Source organism: Grus americana, chromosome 1 (assembly GCF_028858705.1).
Source record: "Grus americana isolate bGruAme1 chromosome 1, bGruAme1.mat, whole genome shotgun sequence".
NCBI lineage: Eukaryota > Metazoa > Chordata > Aves > Gruiformes > Gruidae > Grus > Grus americana.
The window spans coordinates 69,638,358-69,661,983 of NC_072852.1; the positions used below are offsets into that span (position 1 = coordinate 69,638,358).

Sequence of the window (23,626 nt, forward strand, 5' to 3'; positions counted from 1 at the left end):
AGAACAGGGCAAATGCAGTTTGGAGCCGAAAATAAAAATAAAGTAGTGACCTACCTGATTGTCTTGCTGGGTACCCTATAAAATATGAACAAGAATGCCTGGGCTGTTTTAATTTATGTTTATCTCAGCTTTTTATTTGTTTAATGTGAACTTTTAATAATTTTGTAGTTTAACCTTGCAGGGACTTAGTCTCCTTTTGCTGTCATCTGGTTTGCGCGTACTTTTTTCCCCACTCGGTTTGCCATGCAGCACTTTTGTAGTGATTATCTAATGCTGCAGTTTCCCTCCTACTTAGGTGGAGGTCCGTACCGTTTCTGCAATACTGTTATTCTTATTCCACACTGGGGCTAAAAGATGAGAAACAGTGAGCCTGTGTACTGACTCCAAAAGCCTGCTTTTGCTTGTCCTGAATCAGACTCTACTGTCACAGGAAGTGAATTTGTTTGGATGTGCTTAATTGCAGCCTGCATTTCACGGGGATGTGTACGTTTCTGATGGAATGACTAAAAGCCTCTAGCATTAGTCAGGCTGATCTGTAAGTCATTTATCACCAATATTCAGCCTACCTATTCCCCAGCAACAGAAAAGGGAATCCCAAAGAAAGCACAGTTTGATGCATTAGTCTCAGGTGGGCCCCTCTCTTTTTTTCTCACCATCTCTCCACAACGTTGCATCCAGCAATGTTTCCTCTCCGGAGGTAGGAAAGGACTGGATGCGCTTCATTCTGATGGCTGACGATACTTGGTGACGTACTCTGTAGAGAGCTGAGTACTAGAACATGCCTATTGACCCTCTGCTCTCCTCCTTTGCACAGGCCTGTCCAGTGGTCAGTCCCTGCCAAGGCAAGGGCAGCATATTTCGGAGCCTAACCAAAATTTACTGCCACTGTCCTGTCAGACTGACTGCAGACTATGCAAGCGTGAGAAGAAAAGCCCTCTGGCAAGCCATGCATGTTAGATGTACCCAAGTGGAAAGTCAATGAGTTGGAGGCTGCGTGGGGGGACTGTGATGGAAGAAAACATCCTTATCCGTGATTTGTCACTCACGCTAACCGTTGTCTCTCTTGTTCTCTTATCTTCCCCAGGAACGAGTGGAATATCTCTTTCTCATAATTTTTACAGTGGAAGCATTTTTAAAAGTAATAGCATATGGACTTCTCTTTCACCCCAACGCTTACCTCCGCAATGGCTGGAATTTACTAGATTTTATAATTGTGGTAGTAGGGTGAGTACAACGTTTTGTCTTTGAAGGCGCTGCACACATGGGGATACTGGCAGCCTTTGGGAGCATGAGGGTGGGTGAATGCTTGGTACATTGGTCACATGGGTGACATTAGAGGTTGCTGTCCGTCATGTTCCTCCTACAACCACCATTTGTTCCTTCTGTGTTAGCCACGCTACAGATTCCATGTTTTACCAAGTTTTACTGTGTAACCTAAAAATACAGTTAACTCACTGGTCTTCTGCAGGTATAACTTGATTCATGCTAATTTCAGTGTGTGGCAGTGATTTATCTTGAAGTGAATATTAACAGTTGACGATCATTTGATGTACATTTTCTGTCTGGTATCCCTTGCTGCTTAGCCTTTTCCAAGGCTTTTAATAGTTTGGAAGACATGGAAATTAAACTGCTCTTTGGGAACAGGGATAAAAAGAGGAAGCAGTGCAAGGCTGTTGGACAAAGTCAAATGCCTGAATATGCTTAACTGGAAGAAAACTCTTTTGTTTGTAAATCTGCATGAATATTCAGAAAGAATATCTAGATGAGATCCTTTAAGTTTAGAGTTAGATGACAAATAAATTCTGCCATCTTGTGAAATTTTACTGATTTTTCTCATTTTCAAATATGGATGAAAAATTTAAATCCTAAGTTTTCTTACTTAAAACCAAAAATAAGTTCTTCAGTTCAATTGCATTGTTCTGCTGCAGATTTCAGCACTTTTGATTTTTGACCCTTTTAATGTTTTAACCTTTTAAAAGACTAATTTTACGATTGTAGATCAAATTGCTACTTTGAACTGCAACCTTTCTAATCTCCTTATTCCTCTGTGTTGTTGTTCAAGTTTGGCATTCAATTTATTTGAATAAAAGCAAAATAAAACACCTTCTGTTTTTTCTACCTAAGAGTAAGAGATAAGCAAGGGGGTTGTATTGTGGTTGTCGAAGGGAAAAGGTGAAGGATAAACTATCCCTGAAGACAAAGAGAACAAGTATTTCTTTGCCTGAGTAATTTGTCCCATCCTCCCACCACTCCATTGTTAAAGAGTTTCATCGCCCACAAAAACTTGCCGTCTTTTTACCTCCTTACCAAGGAAACCCTGCATCAGCTCCTAGGGAAAATGTCAAAAGGGACATTTTCAGTCATCAAAACGCCCTCATAATTTTTGCCCAAAACCAAAGTCCATCTAGCTGCTCAACTATTTTTGTGGTGGCCCCAGAAAAATACGTCAGCAAACTGCTGTGTGCTACCCTATCCCTCCCACTTTCCATTATCATGGGGAAAAGTGGGTGGAAGGAAGATTCCCCGTGAGTGGGAGGGAGGATAAGCTGGAACCTATTCTTAGTCCCTTGATCTCTCTGCCTCCACATGGGCATAACGCTTCTCCTTACGGCAGTGCCCAGTTGTCTTTCTCCTTCGTTCCTGCCTGCAGCCAGAGGATCCCACAGCAAATTTGTAATTGGAAATTGTAAAACCCTCAACCCCTCCCTGGTGTTCATGTCCAATTCCTTAGCTGGTTCTGCCTTTGAATGCCTTCAAATAGCTCACCTGCCTGGGAATTGCTGCTTAAGTTGAAGAAGGATTGGAGAACAAAAGTCTTGTGAATATGATTGTTCCCTTTGCATTTTTATGAGAAAGAGGCTTTTTAAAGAGAGGATGTGTTACCTCTTCTTTTTCCATTGCAATGCAAAAGAGCAAGGCTCCAAAAATCAGAGGGCAGCATTATATCTAGTTTAAGTACAGTCCTTTTCAGTTTTCCTACTAGGGCAGTTAATCAGCAAGATGATATTCAGACTGAAATTAATTCCCTTGCCAATGACAGAAGCTGCAGCTCTCAGCTCTTCTATCTGTTCTTGCCTCCAGCAGCTCTCAGTCACTAGATAGGGAACAAAAAAATGTAACTGGGGAGGGATTACATGAGTATAATAAACATGGCCAAGACCCCAAGGTCTCTGTTAAATAGTAACAATCTCAAGTGACAGATTCCACTTCAAGGCCAGATGGGTTCCTTTGATGTTTATCTGTTTAAACTCACTGGTACAGTACCACAGCATAGGCTGATGCACTGCTTTTTCTCTCCACAACCCCTCTGCAAAATCTACGTGGTGATACCATCTGTTCCCATTATTCTACCCTGTCTTCTCTTCCTAGGGGCTGTCTGAAACCCCTCAATGACATTATGTTTAAATCTCAGTGTATTTGAATATTTTGTCAGGGAGGAAGTCCCATGGAAAATGTTTAAAATGAGTTTTAAAGAGAGAGGAGGGGGAAGGCAAGTGCTGGTAACAACATTTCCTTGTGGTGCCTTTTTCTGCCTATTGATGGAGCTATTGGAGAAAGCAGAGTAATCTGGGCACAGTTGTAGCACTGGGCAGAGGGATTTATTTGGTATGTGGGGAAAAGGATGGTGTGGCACTTACACTGGAAGCGTCAAGTCCCAAAACGACTGTGGTAATTGCCATTCGTGCTTGTTCTGCCTTAGGAATCATCTTCATTTTCAATGATGATTGTCCTTGCTACAGAAAATAGAAAAACTAGGCGGGAAGTATTTCTTCAAGTACTGTTGGAAGTTAAAGGAGAAAAAAAAAAAAAAAAGACAGATTTTAGATCCTTTGATTGTCTCTAACTCCACCTAGTATACACAGTTTATCACGTATATCTCAAAGAGATAATACAGCACAACTGGCTTCCTTTATGTTAAAAAGTACAAGTCAATGGAGAAGGAGGAAATTGAACACGTGTAGCACCAAGCATAAATTCTAGAGGGAAGTCTCAGTTTTTATAAAAATGTGCCTGTATACTTTCCCATGCCTTCTGAAGATAGGTCCCCGGCATCCAAAGGGATCTGAGAGTCAGTGGTTCTAACGAGGCCACAGAAGTATGCAGCAGCACCAGAGGCGAGCACTGAACACAACTGCTACGTTTTCTGGAGAAAGGACGCACTGTATGTAGACCTGTAGGCTTGTAACAGCTTATCGTTCTTGCAGTGTGGGAGATATGCTTATTCATCAGCTAAGTCTTTTAAAGCTTGATTCTAGCTTATCTTTTAATAGCCTATGACCTTGCTATGGCAGCACCATTAAATGCTACTTTGAAGAAAAATGTCTGTGTGGAGGTATCAGTCAGAGACTCTCTGGATAAGAACATTATTAGTTAAGAGTAGAGATCACATCCCTAAGCTGCCTAATGAGGCACAACCCACAAACACTAACAATTAGTCAAATTGTATCCTGCTTCCTTCAGTTGTACTGTTCCTCTTTTGGAAAGCATTAAACTTTCAGAGAGAACAGTGATGTCCTTTAACATTAAGCTGTTGGAGGAAATTTCTCTTGAGAGAAGACTAACTTGACAATGTTGTGCTAGAAGAATATCTATCTTTCTTGGCAGTGCTGTGGTTTGTCTGCCAAGCACAGTCATTCTCCAAGGGCCCGTAGCTTCTGCCAGAAAAAAGGTGCCGTAATTTGAAAGGCAGTCTTACTTGGGAAGGTAAGCAGTGAAGGTATTTGGAAAGGATGCGAAATTAAGAGCAGAGTGGAAAATGTGGTCACAGTGTATGTCTTTTTGAAGACCCATGGCGAGTTTCTAAAGGGCAGACCCAAACACTTTCACACTCACAAATCACAGATGAAGTGTAAAACATTGTGAAAAAAATCATTGTACTTTACTATTTCTTTATACCTATGAGGATTCCTTCAGCTGTGTTTTTCTGCTGATTTTTGGCCTTAGAAATACCAAGCCCTCTGTTTTCTCTTTATATTCTGGAGGCCCTTGACAAGTTCTTTTTTTATGCTATAAAAATCAGTGTGCCTTCCCCACAGAGGAAGAGATGAATAGCTGTAGAGCAGGTTACAGCCTTATCATGCTGCTGTTGGGGTCATCTAGCAAAGTGAAAACCTTTTTGATATGTCAGATGTCAAAAGGGTAACAAAAAATATAAGAAAGAAAAACAGCGAGACTAGCTTCATAGCTCACAAGTAAATGTAGAAAAAAAAAAAATAAGGTACAGTGTGTCCATGCATGCATGTGTGTGGTAGAAATTTATTTATTTTCTGCTTTATAGTTCATGTGTGTCAAATGAATTTAGTTCAGGTGTAGTCATGTCACTAGTGAAATTCAGAAATCAAGATGCTGTTAATTGTGTTTCATCATTGGAAAGTACTATATTTAGATGAAAATGGGCATGAGTTTAGGCTGATGGAAAGTAGTTAGCTGGAAGGAAATAAGATTGATTTGTGTATTATTTTTCTTTTTTTTTTTTCCTTCAAAATGGTGAGATTTTCAGTGGCCACAAGAGATTAGGTCTCTTGCATTTTTATACCATCCAAACTTTGATTTATCTGTCAGCACAGTGTTCTCTCACTATGCTTGGATCATGCGTTTCAGCTAACTCACCTACTGAGAAGAAAAGAACCGCACCTCACTCCACCATACCTACTGTAAGCTTTTCCCAGAGGTTTTCATCAAAGAGCAGACTTTGCCATTTAAATATAGGGTAGAAGGCCTCTGGCTTCCTGTTATGTATCAGTATCTTAACATTTATCCATCTCTTTTAGGACTGGAAAGCAATTAGCTGAAAAACTAGAGTCTTTAGAGCTCATAGAAACTATAAATTGGATATGGGTTGTGGGGTTTTTTTCTTAATAGAGGATAATGGAAGGGGCCATCAGAAGCCTTACCTTTCTTCTGTGTCTTATCATTGGTGCTATTTTGGAACAGGATGTTTTATTATTTTATTATTTTTTTCCTCCCCTCTGTGTTGTTACGAGTTACAACCAAAGAAGCATGTGATAGTTGTAGCCTCTGAGTCATTAATGTCTGCCCATGCCCTAACTCTGGAGGCAATAGGGACAATGAAGTAGGATTGGCAAGATGTACTATAAATTTGAAGAGTGGAGTAGAGATTCGGTAGGCTGGACTGGGCACAGTCTAGACCCCAATAGGAAAAGGGAGAGTCAGTGAAATAAATGAGAGAAATAAAAAGTTGTATTGTATTAGTAAAAAGCAGGATTAGGACAGGGGGAGATATTAAGCACGGAGTAAATGCATTAAAGCAGGATTAGCAGGAGTAATGCAATTCAAGTTTAAATGTAGGTTTTTAAATGAGGAGCAGCAGGAATTACTGAAAATTATTCCTGAAGTACAGTAGGCAGATGACTGTGGGTGCCTCGAGACAGCACGTTTAGCACGTCAACGCTGGAGCACACAAAGAGGGCCAACTGGCCTGCAGTGGAGCTGCATTAGTCTGGGAATGCAGGTTTCTAGCTCCAGTGGAGTGAGCTGTCTAATGGCTGTGTTTCTACTCCTCATGAATTAATTTATGACATGTATAGCTTTTCTTAGGGTGCAGAATTCTAGAGCAGCCCGTGGTTTGCTCATTACATGAGTGGCAAGAAAAATGCCCTTGGTTCCAGCTGCCAAGAGCTGCTGTTTGTTAAACATGGGGCCAGTGATAATGGGGACCAGGAGAACGGACCCTCAGTTTTGCACAACTGCTGACTCGGTTCCTTGAGGTTTCCTGTCTTGAGCATTGCAAGAGAGCTGAAAAACAGCGTGAGAAACCTTTTGTAGCAAATTCTTTTTCCTCCAGAGGATCCCAGGAGATTGGGACTGTTGTATAGGTATGTCACTCATCATCTAGGATGGGAATTCTGTTGACTAGGAAGATAGAAACGTTTTAATAAGAAATAGAGCACATTTCTAGAGCTTAATCACTAGCTTACTGATAATACATTAGGCCAAATTTGACCTACAGTGTTTCTATTATGAAGACCAGCAGAAAATTGCAACTGTATAATTTGTGTACACAGCTCAAGAAATACATATGTTCCAATAATTCATGTTCTTTGCATCAGCCCTTGTTTATCTCTGTGATATCTGTAGTCAATGCAGTATTTCTCACAGGCTCTGTTTTTGTCTTCTCTGCATCCTGCTTCTCAGTCTGCAACACCTACAAACTCAGCATCCAACCTCCCCACACACAGTTTTTCCCACGCTTGTTACCTAGTTGTTAAATCTTTCTGCAGTTCTTGAAGTTGAGGCTTTGAATAGATCCAGTTTGGAGTTCCTCAGTCACAGCTGACAAGTTTTATAAGACTCTTGATATGATTTAAAAAAAAAAAAAAGCCAAAACAAAAAACCCAACCTGCTTAAGAAACTAATTTCACATTTGCACTCCCCTAATCCAGGTTTTTGTGAGGATTTAGTGCTGGGGAAATGTGTTGGCTTAGATGCTTCAGTAAATGAATCCTTCTTCTTCTATCCAGGGCAAGCTCCCTATGTTGGTGACCCTATCACTAAGTTTTAAAAGCAGACTGCAGGGATTGGAGCTTCTTGTAAAGCAATGGGGCAGCTCAGTGTCTGCTTGGTATGCAGTTTGGGGGCTCTCTCTGGAATATGCTAGTCAGAGCGTATAGATGAGATCCTGACAGAGGCACTGCAGACTGCAAAGTCTGAGAGAGAAATCAGCCAGTGCTGAATCCAGGCCACTCCAACTAGGCTGTTTCTGGCATCTCGTGCAGCTTCTTTACAGTTACCTCCGGTAGCTTCACAGCACACTACGGGCCCAGGGGGCTCTGCCACTCACAAGCAAGCTTTTTCTACAGGGCACCAAACAGGCATTTAGACCGGAACAGTTTTTAACCTCTACTGAATTTGGCTGGGTTCAAGCTGATGACTTCAAGGCTGAAAGCAATGTCATTAGCAAATTCATGAGGAAGCCATCCTCCCCCGAACGTACTAATGTTTTATCAGAAAAATGGAAGCTTCTTCCTGAAAGCTAATTTATTAAATCAAGTTCTTATTAACACATAGGGTGAGCCTTCAGCTCTTTCACAGAAGAACATTGTCTTTTCTGCCTTGCTCTGCCTTTTCAAATGCATTCTGAGTGAGGCATCTTCTCCTTAAAACAGCTACTCCTACTAGCCAAGGTAAAACATTAAGACTCTTATAATAAAACATTCTAATAATAAGACTCCTACAGTTTTGCACTTTCCCTAGCCAATGCATCAGGGAATTTACAAATGGATACACAAGCACATAATCTGAGCATACTCCCTTATCTAAAAACTTGCACCTTGAAGGATCCCTGTGTTTTACACCAAGTTCTACCTGCAGTGACCTTGGTGAATCTTAATACATTGTAAAAGGGGTGGCTGTTAATGATTGGATTAATTATAGATGATGATTTTTTTTTTTCCCCAAGGTGGATTGTTGGTTAATAAAGATAGCAAAGTACTGGCAGCAGAAAGGGCAAAACCTAAACTTTGTGCTTTCTTGCCTTTCCGCTCAACTCCCACTGAGTATGTCCAGACTGTCTGGTGAGGACAGCCTGGAGACTGCCTTCAAAATCTGACCCATGTGCTCTGCTGGTGGTGACCCTTTAAATTCAGCACGAGGCATTGCCAAAATGGGCATTTTGAAGCGCCCAGCATGCCCCAGCGTGCAGGGCAGGGAGCACATCTCCACGTGCCACAAGGCAGGCTGGTCGCTGGGGTAGTCTATGGCTGGCTGCGAGGAGCCATTAGCCTGAAGGAGGAGCATGGCGTGTTTATGTCTGCTCCAGAAACAAGTGTTTTGCAAATGGTATAGACATCACCATTAGCCTATTGCATATGGGAAGAGTCTGTCTCTTCTCCACCATATGCGAATGTCGACTGAGATGTGTGACGCTCTTCACAGGTCTGCGAGATAGTTTGAGTGATACGATGATGATCTCTGTTCCTGTGTAGCCCAAGCCTTGCTGTCTGCCTACAGATTGTTTCCTCTTTCTTTTTGCAGGCTTTTTAGTGCAATTTTAGAACAAGCAACCAAAGCAGATGGGGGGAATTCAATAGGAGGAAAAGGTGCCGGATTCGATGTTAAAGCACTGCGGGCTTTCCGAGTATTACGGCCGTTACGGCTGGTGTCTGGAGTTCCTAGTAAGTAATGTCGTTGTTTTTCTTTTATGTATGTCTGTGGTGTGGCATGGGGCAGGAGTAATTTGTGTAACAATTTTGAAGATGAAGCATGATGCATATTATTTTTGGTGTGTGGGGGAGGCCTTTTTTCAAATTAACGTAGATTCATGATAAACATGGTATTAATCAAAGGATGACCAAACCAGAGCTGAAGGGGAATGGAAGTTTCATGGTATGTCACTCTGATTGTGCAACCTTTGTAAACAATGAAAGTGGGAGGTAGAAGATTTTCATTATTTCAAGCAAAAGATCCTTTAAATAATTGTGAAGTCACAGTGCATTCTTGATATTATAAATACTTGACCTTGATGGAAATGCTGTGTGGTCATTTCTGTTGATTTTGGAGGGAGAGGAGCTTTTTCATTAAAATTGCATTTTTGTCTTTGCACGTGATGTTCTGATCAAGAGTGCTGGGAACAAATTAGAACCAACAGGACATAGGGCAATGACACAGTCATGTTCTCTGTTAGTCTTATTTGCTTAAATTATTTGTAATGCCTCTGAGAAAGTCCTCAAGCAGCTTTTGATAGCCTAACATCCATTTTCTTATTTACAATTAAGGTATGAGTAACTTGGAAGTCTGGTAATTCTATTGTGGAGGTGGAATATGGACATCAGTGTGGGAGGATTATATCATTTGGCTTGAGAGTTTGTTATAGATGGGACCTATTGGCCTTTTGGAGAGAGGGTTAGTTGAAAGCTGTCATTTCTTTCCATGTTTATAGCAATGAGAGATGTAGTTAGCAGGAAAGGAGTTAACCTTCTCCAGAATGGCTGTGGACAGACCTTTGTTTATTTTTATTTGAGGAGCTTGCTAGCTTGAAATCTTAAAGTACTTCTAACCTTATCATTCAAAAACCTTGAGTCAAGATACCATAAACTCTATGACATCAGCTTAAAAACCATGATTTATTTGTTAGGAAAAAAAAAATGGGGGGGTGAGGTTCTTTTTCTTTGGCTTGTTTTCTGACCCACTAGGTTATATTAGAGCCATGTTTGCAGACTTCTCCAGAATCACAAAGTGCAGAAACTTTTTAAATGAAAGATGAGAATCTTTGTGGGAGAAGCTGAAGCACTGGTAAAAGCAAAGAAACCTGAGACAATTGACAGCACTACTATTTGGTCTCACAAAAAGCCATATTTGGTAACCTGTTTCAAGGCCTCAGCTTGTGCCAAACTTGGTGTTACTTTGGACATCAGTGGGTGAGTAGAAAACACTGAAAAGTAAACACTGTCTATTAGGCAACTAAGGACCTTTCTCTCTGATACAGAACTAACATCCATTATTCATTCTACCTCTGTTTGGGATGAATTGGTGGGTTGATTCAAGCGGCCAGTCGCGTACCATGCAATACCTTCAGCCCATGCAGAATGTAGCTCTATTTTTGGCCAGATTTGTCTCATGAAGTGTATTCTGTGTGTGGTCTTCAGTCTGCACTAGCACCCACTTAATTCCTGGCTGTAAATTAAGGTGGTGTTTGTTCTTTCCTAGTCCTTTTCTGCTTTAAGTCTTTTGGCACTTTCTAGTTGCGTGCCCACTGTATGGTAAGGGGAAGGTACTCGAATTTACACATCTCTGAACTGCAGTGTTCCTGGTGAGATCCTGCTTACGCTGGGATGTGTTCTGAGAGTTGTTCTGATATAGGCTGAGCTTATCATTCTTGCTGTTTTGGAGAACATGTGTTCCCCAAGACAAAGGGGTTTTCCTACTACTGTTCAAGTCTCTTGACCGGTGCTCTTGGAGGACTAGAGGAAGCAGAGGGAGCCAAATCTGACGCAGTTCCTACCCATATGCATATATGACCTTGATCCCAGTGTAGACTATTTAATAGTCCATTTATGGGTTTTCTCATCAAGAGAAGTACTTAATTTGCACTAGAACAGAGCAAGGGAGCCTGGTGAACGCTAGCAAATATTTGATTTAGACAATGAAATGCTAGTCTGGTGTGAAGGAGGCAAACCATCAACTTGACATAACAGACATGCTCTATTAGTCTTTATGGTTCTGACTAGGGACATACTTATTGAACCAGGTTTCTTTGGGCCTGGTGTGGCTTTTAGAAAACCTACTGAAGTCTGAAGCTAATGCAGCCTCAATCTTCCCTGTGCATTTTTGAACTGTACAAATGCCTGTTGATTAGCCTAGATAATGTTATCACATCCATATGTATTAGAGCGTAACTTTTCTCATGAGGCCTTTTAGATAAGATTGCCTAAGCCAACCATAAATAGTACATTACAGGATTACATTATTACATAATAAGTTAGTGCAAAGGTTTGGAAGTCAAATCTCTGGGTCTCATTCAAGTTTTGTCCCTGCGACTTTATAGACACCAGTGGGTGAGTTACCAACATTGCACTTGCTGTGTTTTGCCATCCATGAAAGAATGCCTTTTGCTTCCTTCTCCTTTCCACTGTTAGGGGATGACCCACACAGATTTGTCCTAAAATTACATGAATGTAACATGCACTGCGGTTTCTTCTCACTTAACAGGCTGTGTAAGTATATGGAAGCAGCATTCATAAGTAAGAGGGGATCCTCTGGGTCATTGGCAGCCGCCTTCTGCGTGGAAAGCCCAACATCTGCTGCTTGGCTTGAGGTCCAGATCTAACTACCGCTATTTGGGGAGGGGGGGCAGAAAAAAGTGTAAAGCACAATGATTCTCATAAACCAAATTTATGAAGCATGTGGTGAATTTTTGCATGCAAATCTTAAATTCCTCAGGATTGGAGTTGGGAAATAGGTTGTCTGAGAGATTGGCTTGCAGCATGGAATAATTTTTTCTGAGTCAAAAGGAATTTGCATGGATTTTTTTCTGTCTGGCTCAATTCATAGGAAATAATCCAATTTGAGAGGGACATCTTTTGTATTCAGGTTCAAACATTTAAAGACCTGTTTCAGTATATAGAGAGTTTCCACATAAGTATGATTAGAAGTAGGAGAAAAACATATGAATTGCCCCCTAAAGTAAATTAGTAGTTTCTGCATTTTGCAGATAGAGAGACTGAGGCAAAAGTTTCAAGGTTTAACACTTTCAGAAGTGGCTTCCAGTTCTATATGTCTCATACTGGCTACCAGTGCTAGACACCTAGGTCAACATGGGTGTCTGAAAGCTTCAAATAGATGTGTAGAGGATGTTAGGCTCAGAGCCGAGAATCCCTTTTCTCTAAGTCCCATCCATGCATTGTTCCTGGGACTTGGCTGTCTCTTGCCAGGAAACGTCTCAGCTGTGTAGCGAAGAATTCAGGGACTGTTCAGTGCGGGAAGTGATTCATCTGCCTGAAGTTGGTTCACCCACAGGCAGACAAGCACAGGTACCTTTGACAATCTTTGTTAGGATAGAACCGTCCCAGCCCACAAATTATTTTAGTGCATCCTAAAACCAAAAAGGTTTGAGGTTATGAATTCAACAAAGCCTGAAGACTACATCTGGATGACTGTCATGGGCACATAAATATTTCATAACCTTTAAGAGAACAGATGATACTTTTATGCTTTGTGGTTATATGGACATTCACAAGACTACTTGTGATAAGGAATGAGATAGACATTTTGTTTAAAAGATAAGACAGGTGTATTTTTACCCATGTCACAAAAACAATTGTAGCATGATGGGAGGAGCCTTCAAAGGCACTGAATTTAATGTCTTTGCATTCCCATTACACCTTCAAAAATTGGTGTTAAGTATTTACACATCTTCAAGCAGTGCAATAGGATTGATTGGATTTTTACAAACAAATAAAAAAGTATTTTGAGTTCCTTTCTTGAAAACTTTTTTTTTTTTGGAGTGAGAAGTACAGTTTTTGTTGTGACTGTGTGAGGGGCATGGCAGAGCAGTAGGTTAGATACTTTTGACAGCTCTCATCCTAGTGCTGAGAGTTGCTTTGGAACAAAATAATATTCAAAAGGGATAGTTAAGCAAACTTTTTTTTAATTATTTCTAAGTCTTTTTAAAGTCATGCTGCTTTTGGAAAAAATTATCCACTCCCAGTCTGTTTAGCCTGGCATTAACTTGTAAATTAATAGCGAATATTTTCAAAAACATATGGATGATTTAGGTTTCACAGTGGTAAGTCACTTTTGAGAATAAGACATAAGGACTTTATATCATTGATCCACAGGCCAGACTGCACTGTTCAATTATTCTGTTGCTGTTAAACTAGCATAATTCTTGTAGTGCATACTTTATTTCAGTTGCTGAAATAACTTTACTGCTGGTGTACCAAAGCAGTCTCCTTGTTAAAAAAAAAAATCACGTTCATTAGAGCACTCATCTTAATGAGGCATTGAGATCAATATATTGGTTTGAGAAAGGAGAGAGAAGGAAAGCAATTCCCTTGACAGACATAAATAGACAAGTGCAAAATCAGCATGTATACCAAAACCTAATCACTTCAGTATCTTGGAAACTGTTACCCAGTGTCTCCTTTGGCAGGAGTAAAACATAGCAAAGCTTTCTAGGGACACAATCAAGTCAGCCCTTTTGTGTCAGGAGTTTTCTGTTGATTACTCTTCTATCTCAATTTTATATTATAAAATGTTTAAAACAAGTTTTGAAGTATTTTATGCTTGAGGAGGGCAAAAAGAAGCATCCAATTCAGCGATCCAGAAACATGATCCAATTAAAAAAGATCGCTCCTGACTATTGGAAAGGGCAATCAGTTACTCCTACACATGCTAACTCACGCCCATTTAACTTATTAAATTCCATTTCTATCACCTTTATCCATGCTGCTCAATTATACCACCTCATACATTCTGTTCTTCCTCTTTATGTTGTACTTCATCTTCATGTACCTACATTGTTGCCACTGGTTATTGCCTATCTGATACTTGCCAAAGTTAATTTATAAGCTCTTCTAGATAACTTGAAAGCCATATAATTTGAGTAGATGTTGTGCTCCATACTTGTATTTTCAATTACATCCTCTGCTGACCAGCCAGATTTATGTGGGCAGAAGACCATGATATCCTTACCAAAGCTAGAGAGGAAACTTGACTGTTCCACGAGAACAAAAGCTTGCCATATTTTTTCTTTTCTTTTTTTTTTTTTTTTAAATAACCACAAAAAGCTACACCTGTGATGTGCTCAAACTTCACTGGAGTCTCCTAGCAGGAGGGAGTAACTCAAAGGCGGTGTAGGTAGTTCACTAGCACCAGTACTTATATGATCTACTGGAGATACAACAATCGCGTAACTGGGAAACAGAAGGTATGAGCAAAAGAACCTAAACCAGATCCTCCTCATGACAGTGCAATGTCTTTCTGTTGGTGCAACAACAGCGTGTAACTGGCTAAGTGTATTTTTTTTTTTTTTTAGTTAAAATGTAATAAGATCAGAATTCTCAGGCATAAATGCCTAGAGATGACTACCTTCACATGTATTTAAATAACTGATTGGAGCAACTAATTTTTCAGAAGGATGCTGCTGTTGAAGTCCATGATTGCTCTGAGTTCATGTGAAAATCGGGCACCTTCAGACAAGGTGAATGAAAAATGTAGACATTTTTAGATTTTGGTCTGTCTTATTACAATTAGTCCTCATTTGCCCTGAAATGCTCTTCTCTATTAACATTTACAATGCTTTCTCAGTCCCAGCAATTTTCTCTACGCCATATTAATTGCAGTGTTTTCTCATTACCACAGTCGTCTTCCATCCTTTTCCCAAACTCTCTGGCATTAATCAGATTGTTTCTTTGAACTTTGAGGTATGAAGGAAAGCATCCTGTCTTTACTTGCAATGTCCTGATAAATCTGAGCCATTCAGTTGTGTGTATATGATTCCACATTCACCACATACAGCAATGAAGACGAGAAGTAAAAAAAAAAACCTGAGGGCTCTATGGGAAGAGTAATGCATGAGGAAAGTTTTGCCCATTTGAGAGATGCTGTATTGGCAAAATCTTCCAGCTGGGTTTGTTGTTAATTTGCCATATTGTTGCAGATAGGTGAAGCAAGGAAATCCAGGGGTGACAGAACTGGATTTTTTTCTGTCTAGGTTTTGTCTCTGTGGGACACTGCCTAAGTACATTATGCATACTCAATTACAGTCAGGGGTTTTGGGGAGAAGTAAGAGAAAAAGGCTTTCAAATGCTTGTGAAGTGTTTAGGCTATACTCTACATTTCCCAATGAAGATTGTTCTTAACTCTTAAGACTGGCAATATTTCTTTTTTTCCTCTCCTTTTTTAAGGACTATGATCTAATCTAATAATTTCAAATCATAGGGGAATTCTGTCTGTATGATCCTCATAATTCAGAGAGACCTCCAACTGAAAGAAAAAATTGAGGGGACTTTTATAGCGAAATATAGAGTAACTTACAGAGTTTAAGACAGTAGGGACGTCAGACTCACTCTGGTAATCCTTCTAATGTAAGACTAAGCAAATCCTCTCTCTCATGTTTGATTCAAGGACTCTGAATTTGCTCTTGAATGATTTAAAAAAAAGGGGGGGGGTTGACGCTTGTTGCCTATCAGAAGGCTTTTTAGTGCTGTGGGCTAGAAACTGGTACCATACTGAAGACAGTCTTCAACTACATCTGATTTGCAGGCAGTATACCTAACCAGGGGGGAACAGACATAATGATCCTTATAAAGCTGAATTTGTCTAGAGGCCAAAGTGAACTCAGGTGTAATTGAAGCATCCTCAAAGCCACTCTACCTGGTGTGTGGAGAAGGCTAGGCCAGTAAATAAGGATCAAGGTCCACACAGAGAGCCCCAGTTCCTGCTGCAGGCACGCTGCTTCTGAAACCTTACGTTCTGCCTGTACTGTATAAAGCAGAGAGGATGAAATGGTGATTTTTAGGTACCCTCAAATGCCCTCTCCCAGGGGAAATTCACTATTCTCGTTTGTAGCATCATCTCGACTCGGGTGTACCAAACCACTTTACTGAAGGGTGAGGATGGGACCTACAGCAACTCTATATGTTTTAGTTCTTTCTGTATCTCAGTGTGCAGTGGTGACTTCTGCCTTATTCCATCCTCAGCACCTGACTGTCTGGCTTGTGATTTCCCTCCTGGTTGGGCTTGCAATGCCCCTCCCAACCGCTGAGTCAACACAGCTCAATCTATTGCAACAATTCCATTTTGCAGCGTTGAAACAAACGCACGCAATGCAGTTATTTGGCTTGCATTTGGGATTATTTTTTTTTAGTGCACAATCAAAATTTTCAACTGTAATTTCTCATTTGCCCAAGAAAATTAACACCACTTTATATAGTTGAGAAAATAATGTAATTGAGGTAATAAACACAGAGAATGCAAGAAATCCAAAATTACATCTCTTTTGAGAACCATGCATTTTTGGAATATGGCAAAGAAATGTGAGCCATTGCCTGTTTCTAGACGTTGAATAGCACATATTAAGTCTTAAGTTTTAAGCAAATACTAACTGACAGTCAGGAAGACAATTTTTTTTTTCAAAATGTGTATGCTTCTGGCAAAGTATAGTTGACAGTCATCTGTTTTGCACATGGTTTGTGTTTATACGCTGTTACTGGTGGAGCTAGAGGCTTAAATTTACCCTCCTGATGCATGTGAGGTTATGGTATAAACAGCATACCAGTGGAGAATTCTGTCTTGCCTTCAGTGTGAGGAGACAGGAGAAGTGGCCTGATCAAAGCTTCCAAAGTGTGAAAGGTTTGTGTGTAGGTACAAAAGAGTAGAGTAAGCTGGAGGAGACAATATACTTGGCAGTTTACTGCCACCAAACCTATGTGATAAAGGTCATTAATAACAGAGGGAATTGCCACAAATACATCTGGGCAAAATTTGGTTTCCAAATCTTAATTCTGCCTTAAACTTTGTTGTTGTTGCATTTAATAATGTCAGCTTTTGCCAAGTCCAGTTCCTTTCTTTTCTCTTGGGCTCTAAAAGCTGTAGGAAACGTGCTCTCAAGCAGATTTCTTACGTTCTCCTTCATTCTTGAACAAGACTTCTCAACCATCTGTACCATCTCTCCAGCACATACAGCACCATGTGAGGACAAGTTGCACCACCTTTCCCATGTCATTGCCTAGCTGTTTTTAATCTCAAGTGGCCAATTTGTTTTGCTTTCATTACAAATGGGAAGGGAGTGGAGAAAAAAGGAGAGAACAGTCTGAACCGAATGTCCTCATTAAGCTTATTTCTTCGTAGTTAACTTAAAACTCTGCACAGGCTTGCAAGTCCTTTATTTACTTAGGTCACCATTACTCAAGGGAGTAATTTGATTCTAGCGTAGCATCTCCCATAGGTAGATTCCTGTGAGTAGGGCTTACACAATCAGGACCTAAAGCATGTTTCCTGAATGGTACAACCTGCAGAACTGTGTAATTTATGACAGAAGAGGTTAACTTGGTGTAGTAAAAAGAGGTTTGTCTTAGTAAAGAAGATTACTCACAGAGGCACAGGCTTCTTGTTGTAATAAAGGTTTCTCTCATATTTAAGGAATGCCAATGAAAACAGGGAAATATTTATTATTTGATCTTGGCTACGTAGCTCTTTCAAAAATAGCACTAACTACGAATGTACCCAATAACTCTGTCGGCCTTTATCCTACCAATTACTGTGCATGCTGGCATGATTATTCAACGTGTCTTCACAACAGAATAAAACAAAAAAAATCCCAATATCATAATGTGGCACCACATCAGGGTGTAGGCAGTCCCTTCCAAATGAAGAAAATAAAATCCACGCTGACATCAAAGACCAGACGTGGAGATAGTCAAAAACCCTAGCTTGGCTCAGTAAGAGGTTTTTCAGAAGTGCTCTGGGTGGACCAGACTTTCTAGCACCTTTTTTTCATTCTTCAAGTAATGCCGAGAGTTCTCATTCAGAATGGGCATAGGGCACGGCTCTGGGAGAGAGCCCATGCCATCAAGATGCTTGTCCTAAAGCATCTGAAAAATCTAAGAATGCCATCTGCTGTCTCCTAAGAACAGTTTGCGTTGTTGTTTAGATATGCTTTTGTCTGGACCATAAAGGAGCAGAAGTATACATACAGATTGTAGCTGACTGATATCAGCAGGGGTGTGTTGGGTTCCCAGTTGCTCACTTGTAAATGCTGGCTGTCACTGTCTCCATGACGGGCGAGGGAAGATATTGCAGTTCCAGATCAAAATAGTAAGGGGATGATCTACTCTGTGTTCTTCTTACATTCTCTCCCGGATTACATCTCTATTGCATCTGAAGTCATTCTGAGCTTACATCAAATGTCATTTCATACTTTGATTCCAATTGGCTACATTTTGCATGGGTTATTAATTTAAGTCCTTTGTTCATTTTCTCTAAAGTAAATGTACGTCTATTAACGTGCTACTTAACTGTTGGGACTTTTCAACATGCCTGAAGCTTTGTCATCCTCTCTTGAAGAGGTGACTTACACATGCTGGGTAGCATTCGTCTTGGGAGTGGGTTACAAGAGAGTTCATAGAAGAACATTTTGCTCAGGACACAAGGTGGTACATTGATGCTCCATGTCTCTGGCATCATGTGAGTTAATTCTGTTTGTCTTGGACTTCCAAAGGCATTGTTAGATGCTTGTGGTTGTTGTTGTGACTTTTACAAAGCATTATCAAAATATCAGAAAGCACAGAGCAGCAGACCACTTAGTTCTCTCAAACAGCGAATACATTTTAAGTGTCCTGTTTAGTCTCCAAATATTTATTTTTTAGTGATGATCTGAATTTGTAATAATAGTGCATCTTGTACAAGTGCTATAGGAGGAAAAACAACAAAGCACACTGAACTGAGAGGCAGCAAATCTGAGGAAATATATTTAAAAATTTCCATGGCTGCATAAATCTGTTGGAGGCCTTCTCTCTTCTCTTTAATTTAGCTTCTCAAAAATCACTACTGCCTTCTGAGTTACGTCTGGTTGATATTACCGTGCTATTTGAGAACATGGGAATATTGGCTTGTATGAACAACTAATAAACTTTTCTATGCTTAAAACATGTTCACTGATGGAACAAATAATTTGTTGTTCTGATCATGGAGAAGTATTGACCAAAGGCAAAATACAGCCCACCTAACCTGCCCAGTCTTTCAACGTTCTATCAAAGTTTGCTTTCTGCCAGGGAAAAGGGAAGGAGATCAGACATCTTTCTTAATCTCCCTTTTTCCCAGAAGCAAATCTAATTCCTGTTTAACACATGTAACAATAACCTATCCCATATGTGTTTTGCCCTTTGTTGCAACTATTTTTTCTGAGTTGTCTGAATAGCTATGCCTCTTATTTTTTTCAGTTTTAGATTATCTTCTCCTGGTTTGCCCTGCCACATCAATCACAATTCAGAAAACATCTGCTCGCCCTCTGCAAAGAATCTATTTTTTCAACTTCAGTAATGCTAAAGCTGCTCAACATTTTTACATCAGAAGCATTTTTGACAGAAAGTAACTCATGGAATAACATAAATAGAAGAAATTATAAAAATTCGATTTTTGTCACCTTTTTCATAAGGCTTACTACATTTTGTTTTCTTTAGGAGTGGAAAGATCTATAGAAAATCAATTTCATGATCAGATTACAAAACCTTCTCTCTAAATTTTCTTCAAGCATTTCATCTTTCAATGAGATACTATTCTTGCAGAGGCCTTCCCTTTTTGAAGGCAGTAGTACACACCTGGTGCGAGAACTGGGACGTATCAAATGTTATATATCTTAGAAGTATAATCTGTTGGTTTGTTTTCTTTTATATTTCTGTTAACGCATTAAACTAGCAGCCTGGTTGACGTTTCTGTTTTGTTTTGCATTGGCTGTTGGGTTTAGTGATTTTTTTTTTTTTTTCTGCAATAACTGTTGATCCTTGCTGTTCAGCACGTTTCTGCAATTGGACGTTTTCTCATAGGTTGTTGCTGTTGTGCAATGGTTTTTAGTATGTTTTGGAAGTTACCAAAACGTAAAGTTCCTTTTAATCAGGTTTGATGTCTTGGTCAGAAATCAAACCAGTGTGTCCGTGTATCTGTACACACGAGCTTTACAAAGGCCTGCTTTAAATCTAACATTTCTGTTGTTTAGTATAAACAGTGCCCAATGAAAGAATTTAGGGTTGAGTCTTACCCTTGCCCTGACAATATAGGTGAAAATTTAAACTCAAGCTTTAGCCTATCTTTTGCTTTTCGCATTCCAGTGTGAGATTGTTATTTCACTTAAAATCTTTACTCTGGAGGGGGCCAAATTCCACTTAGATTCATATTTGTAGATTTCTGTATCTGTAAAGAATTTAATTTAGCTGTTCAGTTTGCAGCAGGAAAGCCTTATGATTCCCTCTTGACAGTTTATTATATGTAAAAGGAAATTCAAAATAAATAAATGTTTAGTTCCAATGCATTCCAGCAATACATACAGAGTCTGTACAAACATGTTTTGAATTGTACCAGTTGTAAAAAAAGTTACAAAGAAAGTAAATATCAATAAAGAACTATTCTTTCATCTGACAAATACATCTTTACAAAAACTGCAACCATTAATTTTTCTGTCCAAACATAGTGGAGCTACCTAGTGAGCTAAAGGAGGTTTTGCTTATTATATTAAAGGCAGTTTTTCCCCCTAAAGCTATTTTATTATCTGATGCCTGCAAGCTGAGTTTTAAGTCTAATCAGATTTATAAAAATCAAAAACATCACTCTTACTCGTGTGGAAAAGAAAAAAAAGATCGAGTTTTAGGTATTCTGAGATGGGACTGATTAACTACTGAATAGATGAGTCCCTAAATCCAAACTCTCTTCTTAAAACTAAGAGGCAAAGTTGTTCAGATTTGTCTGACCATGTCTTTCCAAGGATTTTGATATTTTACCATGCATTTTCATTAACAGCAGGTTTTGTAGTTTAAAAAGAGAAAACAAATCCCACGCGTGCATCAAGACAGTAATACAGGAGTGATCACGCATTGTGTGATTCACAGAAATTCTTTCATTACCTGATCAGGTAACTTTCTTTTTTTAGGTTCTCAAAACACCCCTGAAAACCCTGTATGACTTTGCGATTTTGAAAATGTCATGCTATGTTTCTCCAGAGCTTAGTCCCAACTATGCCTATTAAGCACTATTCAAAGTTAAGCGGTCAAGTGAGTTTTCTTCTCCAGGGCTATATGTGTGTGTATATATATGTGCCTGTGTTTGTCATATATGATGCTGCACTTCTACATAGACAGCCATCTAAAGAGAAAGTTTTGGGGTTTTTCCAGTAATTTGTTGCACTCTATCATGAGAAGGTAAAACTTAGTGTAGCTCATGGTATGCCAGTTATGATAGGCTTGGAGTGTTTAACCCACAAGAAGATCAATCTTTGTCATCAATATATTTTTCTCCATGTGCTACGAGACTGTAATATCATCATCCCTGGATGCACTTTTACATTTGCAGGATCCCTGTTAAGATTTGTTACCTTGCTAGCTTTTATCTTTTCTAAACATTTCACAGGAGAAGGAGCTCAGATAATTAAAAGACTTATTTCTAAGACAGAAAGGATTATTTAGTGATGAAGAAAAGGAGGTAACGTCCACTTACCTGGGGACCTATGAGAGCAAACAGTTAAAAATAAGGCTGTTCGTGACCCTGAGATTTTGGCAACTTGCAAAAGCATTTGCAACCCAACAGTCATTAGTCCTCCATTTAAATGCTGGTACACTCACAATTGAGATCCAAGTGGTTTGAGCCCATTTCTGTTACCATGATGCTTTAGCACTTTCAGGTGTCCACCATTCCTTGTTTCAAAAACTACATCCTTAGGACACAGTGATGTGTGTAGTCATTCCTCAGAGCTGTGTGCAAACAGCATTTGGCATTCTGAAGCAAAGCTCTTTCATCGTTATCTCAGTTCAGAGGTTACTTAACTATTAGTTTGGGGGGGTTTTGTGTTCACTTGACCAGACTAAAGACAGTACCTCATTTTGACATGTTTCTGTACAAGTTTTCTGACTGAATCCAGTGGCAAAGGACTAGACCAAAATTTGTTCCTGTACTGGAGCTTGAACGACTGTTCTCTGTCACAGCTGTGCTTGAGAAAGAAGAAATTAAAAAAGTGGAAGTGTGATGGATCATTTTGCTGAGAACTGGTGCAGTCTTCTGGCCAGACTGTTTTTGGTCTTGCATAGCTCTGTACAGAGAGGGGCAAATAAAAGTTCTTTCTATTTGTCATCCTTCACAGTGATTAAGTATAGATAAAACCTTTACAATGAGCCCAGAACAGTTTTCTCAGAGTCCATGATTGTCCTGTCAGCAGAAAATCAAAGCTATTTCCTGGGAAAGGGTGACAACTGATCCTTGCTGTCCTAGGAACTGCCACGGCTCCTGCATGCTTTTTACCTGCCTTACTTTCAGCCCATCTTTAGGAATCCCGGCCTGGCAGTGAATACTTAACCTCATTCTCCTCCCTCTCAGCATAAGACCACTTTACACCACATTGTTGTCCTTGTTCAAAACAGCCTCAAAGTTAACTTACCAAATTTCATTTGTGTTTTTGCTCAAAATGATCTTTTTTCTGTAATGTGAAATTTTCAGTAGGCATGCTCTTTCTTTCTCTATATGCAGGTAGCTGCATGAGAGGGACACTACCCTTTTTTTGTTCTTTTTTTTTTTCTTTTTCTTCCTTGAAAGTCTGTAGATCTTGCGTGGACCTCATCCTCAGCTGAACTGAGCTAAGATTAAATGACTGCAGAATAAAGTAGAATTTCTAGGAGCTACCTAATGTGTTGGGACTGGAAAGATGAGCAAGGTCTTCTAATCAGCAAGTAACTTTATAAGAAAGTGAACACTTACGTACTTTGAACAAAAAGCGATTTAAAAAGGTTAAAGCCAGCCCAGGAGGGGAAAAGGATGCTTCTATGAGTGGTAGCAGAGGTTTCTTCCAGCAGAGAGGCAAAGAGCCTAAGGCAGTGTGTATGTTTATTCAACCATCCTCCTCAGGCACCCAAAAGCTGGGGCTGTGCGGCTGTCATGCGGAGGGCAACCTGTGTTGTTTGACTGTCTAAGTTAGGTCACTCTGATAAGCAGAGGACACTGAAGATGAATCGCTGCCAAATAGAAAAGGGTCCAGAAGGAAGAGCTGGGTTTTGTTGTGGCTTTTGGTTTTGTTCTGCTGTTCCGTTCTTGCCTCAAAGGATGCGGCAAGGGTGGTATTGCAAGACTTGACAAATATAAAACAATTTTGTTCACATACACATGCCCAGTTGTCTGAATCTCCTTGTGTGTGTGTGTGTGTATTTCAGTTTGAAAAGTGAATGAAAACATGGCTTGAAAATGGAGGAATGAGAACATTGGGAATAGATGCCTAAACTTTCTTTTTTCTATTCATTCCAGCACATGATTTTGAATTGCATGTTCATATATGTTTAAATGGCATTACCTATTCCAAAATAGCCACCGTTCAGCTTAAAAATTGTCTTTCCTAGTTTTTCTTTCTTTTCACTTCAGCTAGTTTTCTGTCCTGTGTCGTGTCTTTCCTTCCTATTCAAAGACCTTCTCTATTATT

The 23,626-nt window shown here is 39.7% G+C and overlaps 1 protein-coding gene across 3 annotated transcripts in view; it reads left to right on the forward strand.

Annotated features, from left to right (window-relative positions):
• CACNA1C (calcium voltage-gated channel subunit alpha1 C) overlaps nt 1–23,626 on the forward strand; it is a 490,567-nt gene that overhangs the window by 284,100 nt on the left and 182,841 nt on the right. For all 3 annotated transcript variants that reach the window (XM_054839051.1, XM_054839061.1, XM_054839042.1), the window contains exons 4-5: nt 1,085–1,224; nt 8,995–9,134. In XM_054839051.1, coding sequence (XP_054695026.1) covers nt 1,085–1,224; nt 8,995–9,134 — 280 coding nt within the window. The remainder of the gene's footprint in view (nt 1–1,084; nt 1,225–8,994; nt 9,135–23,626) is intronic.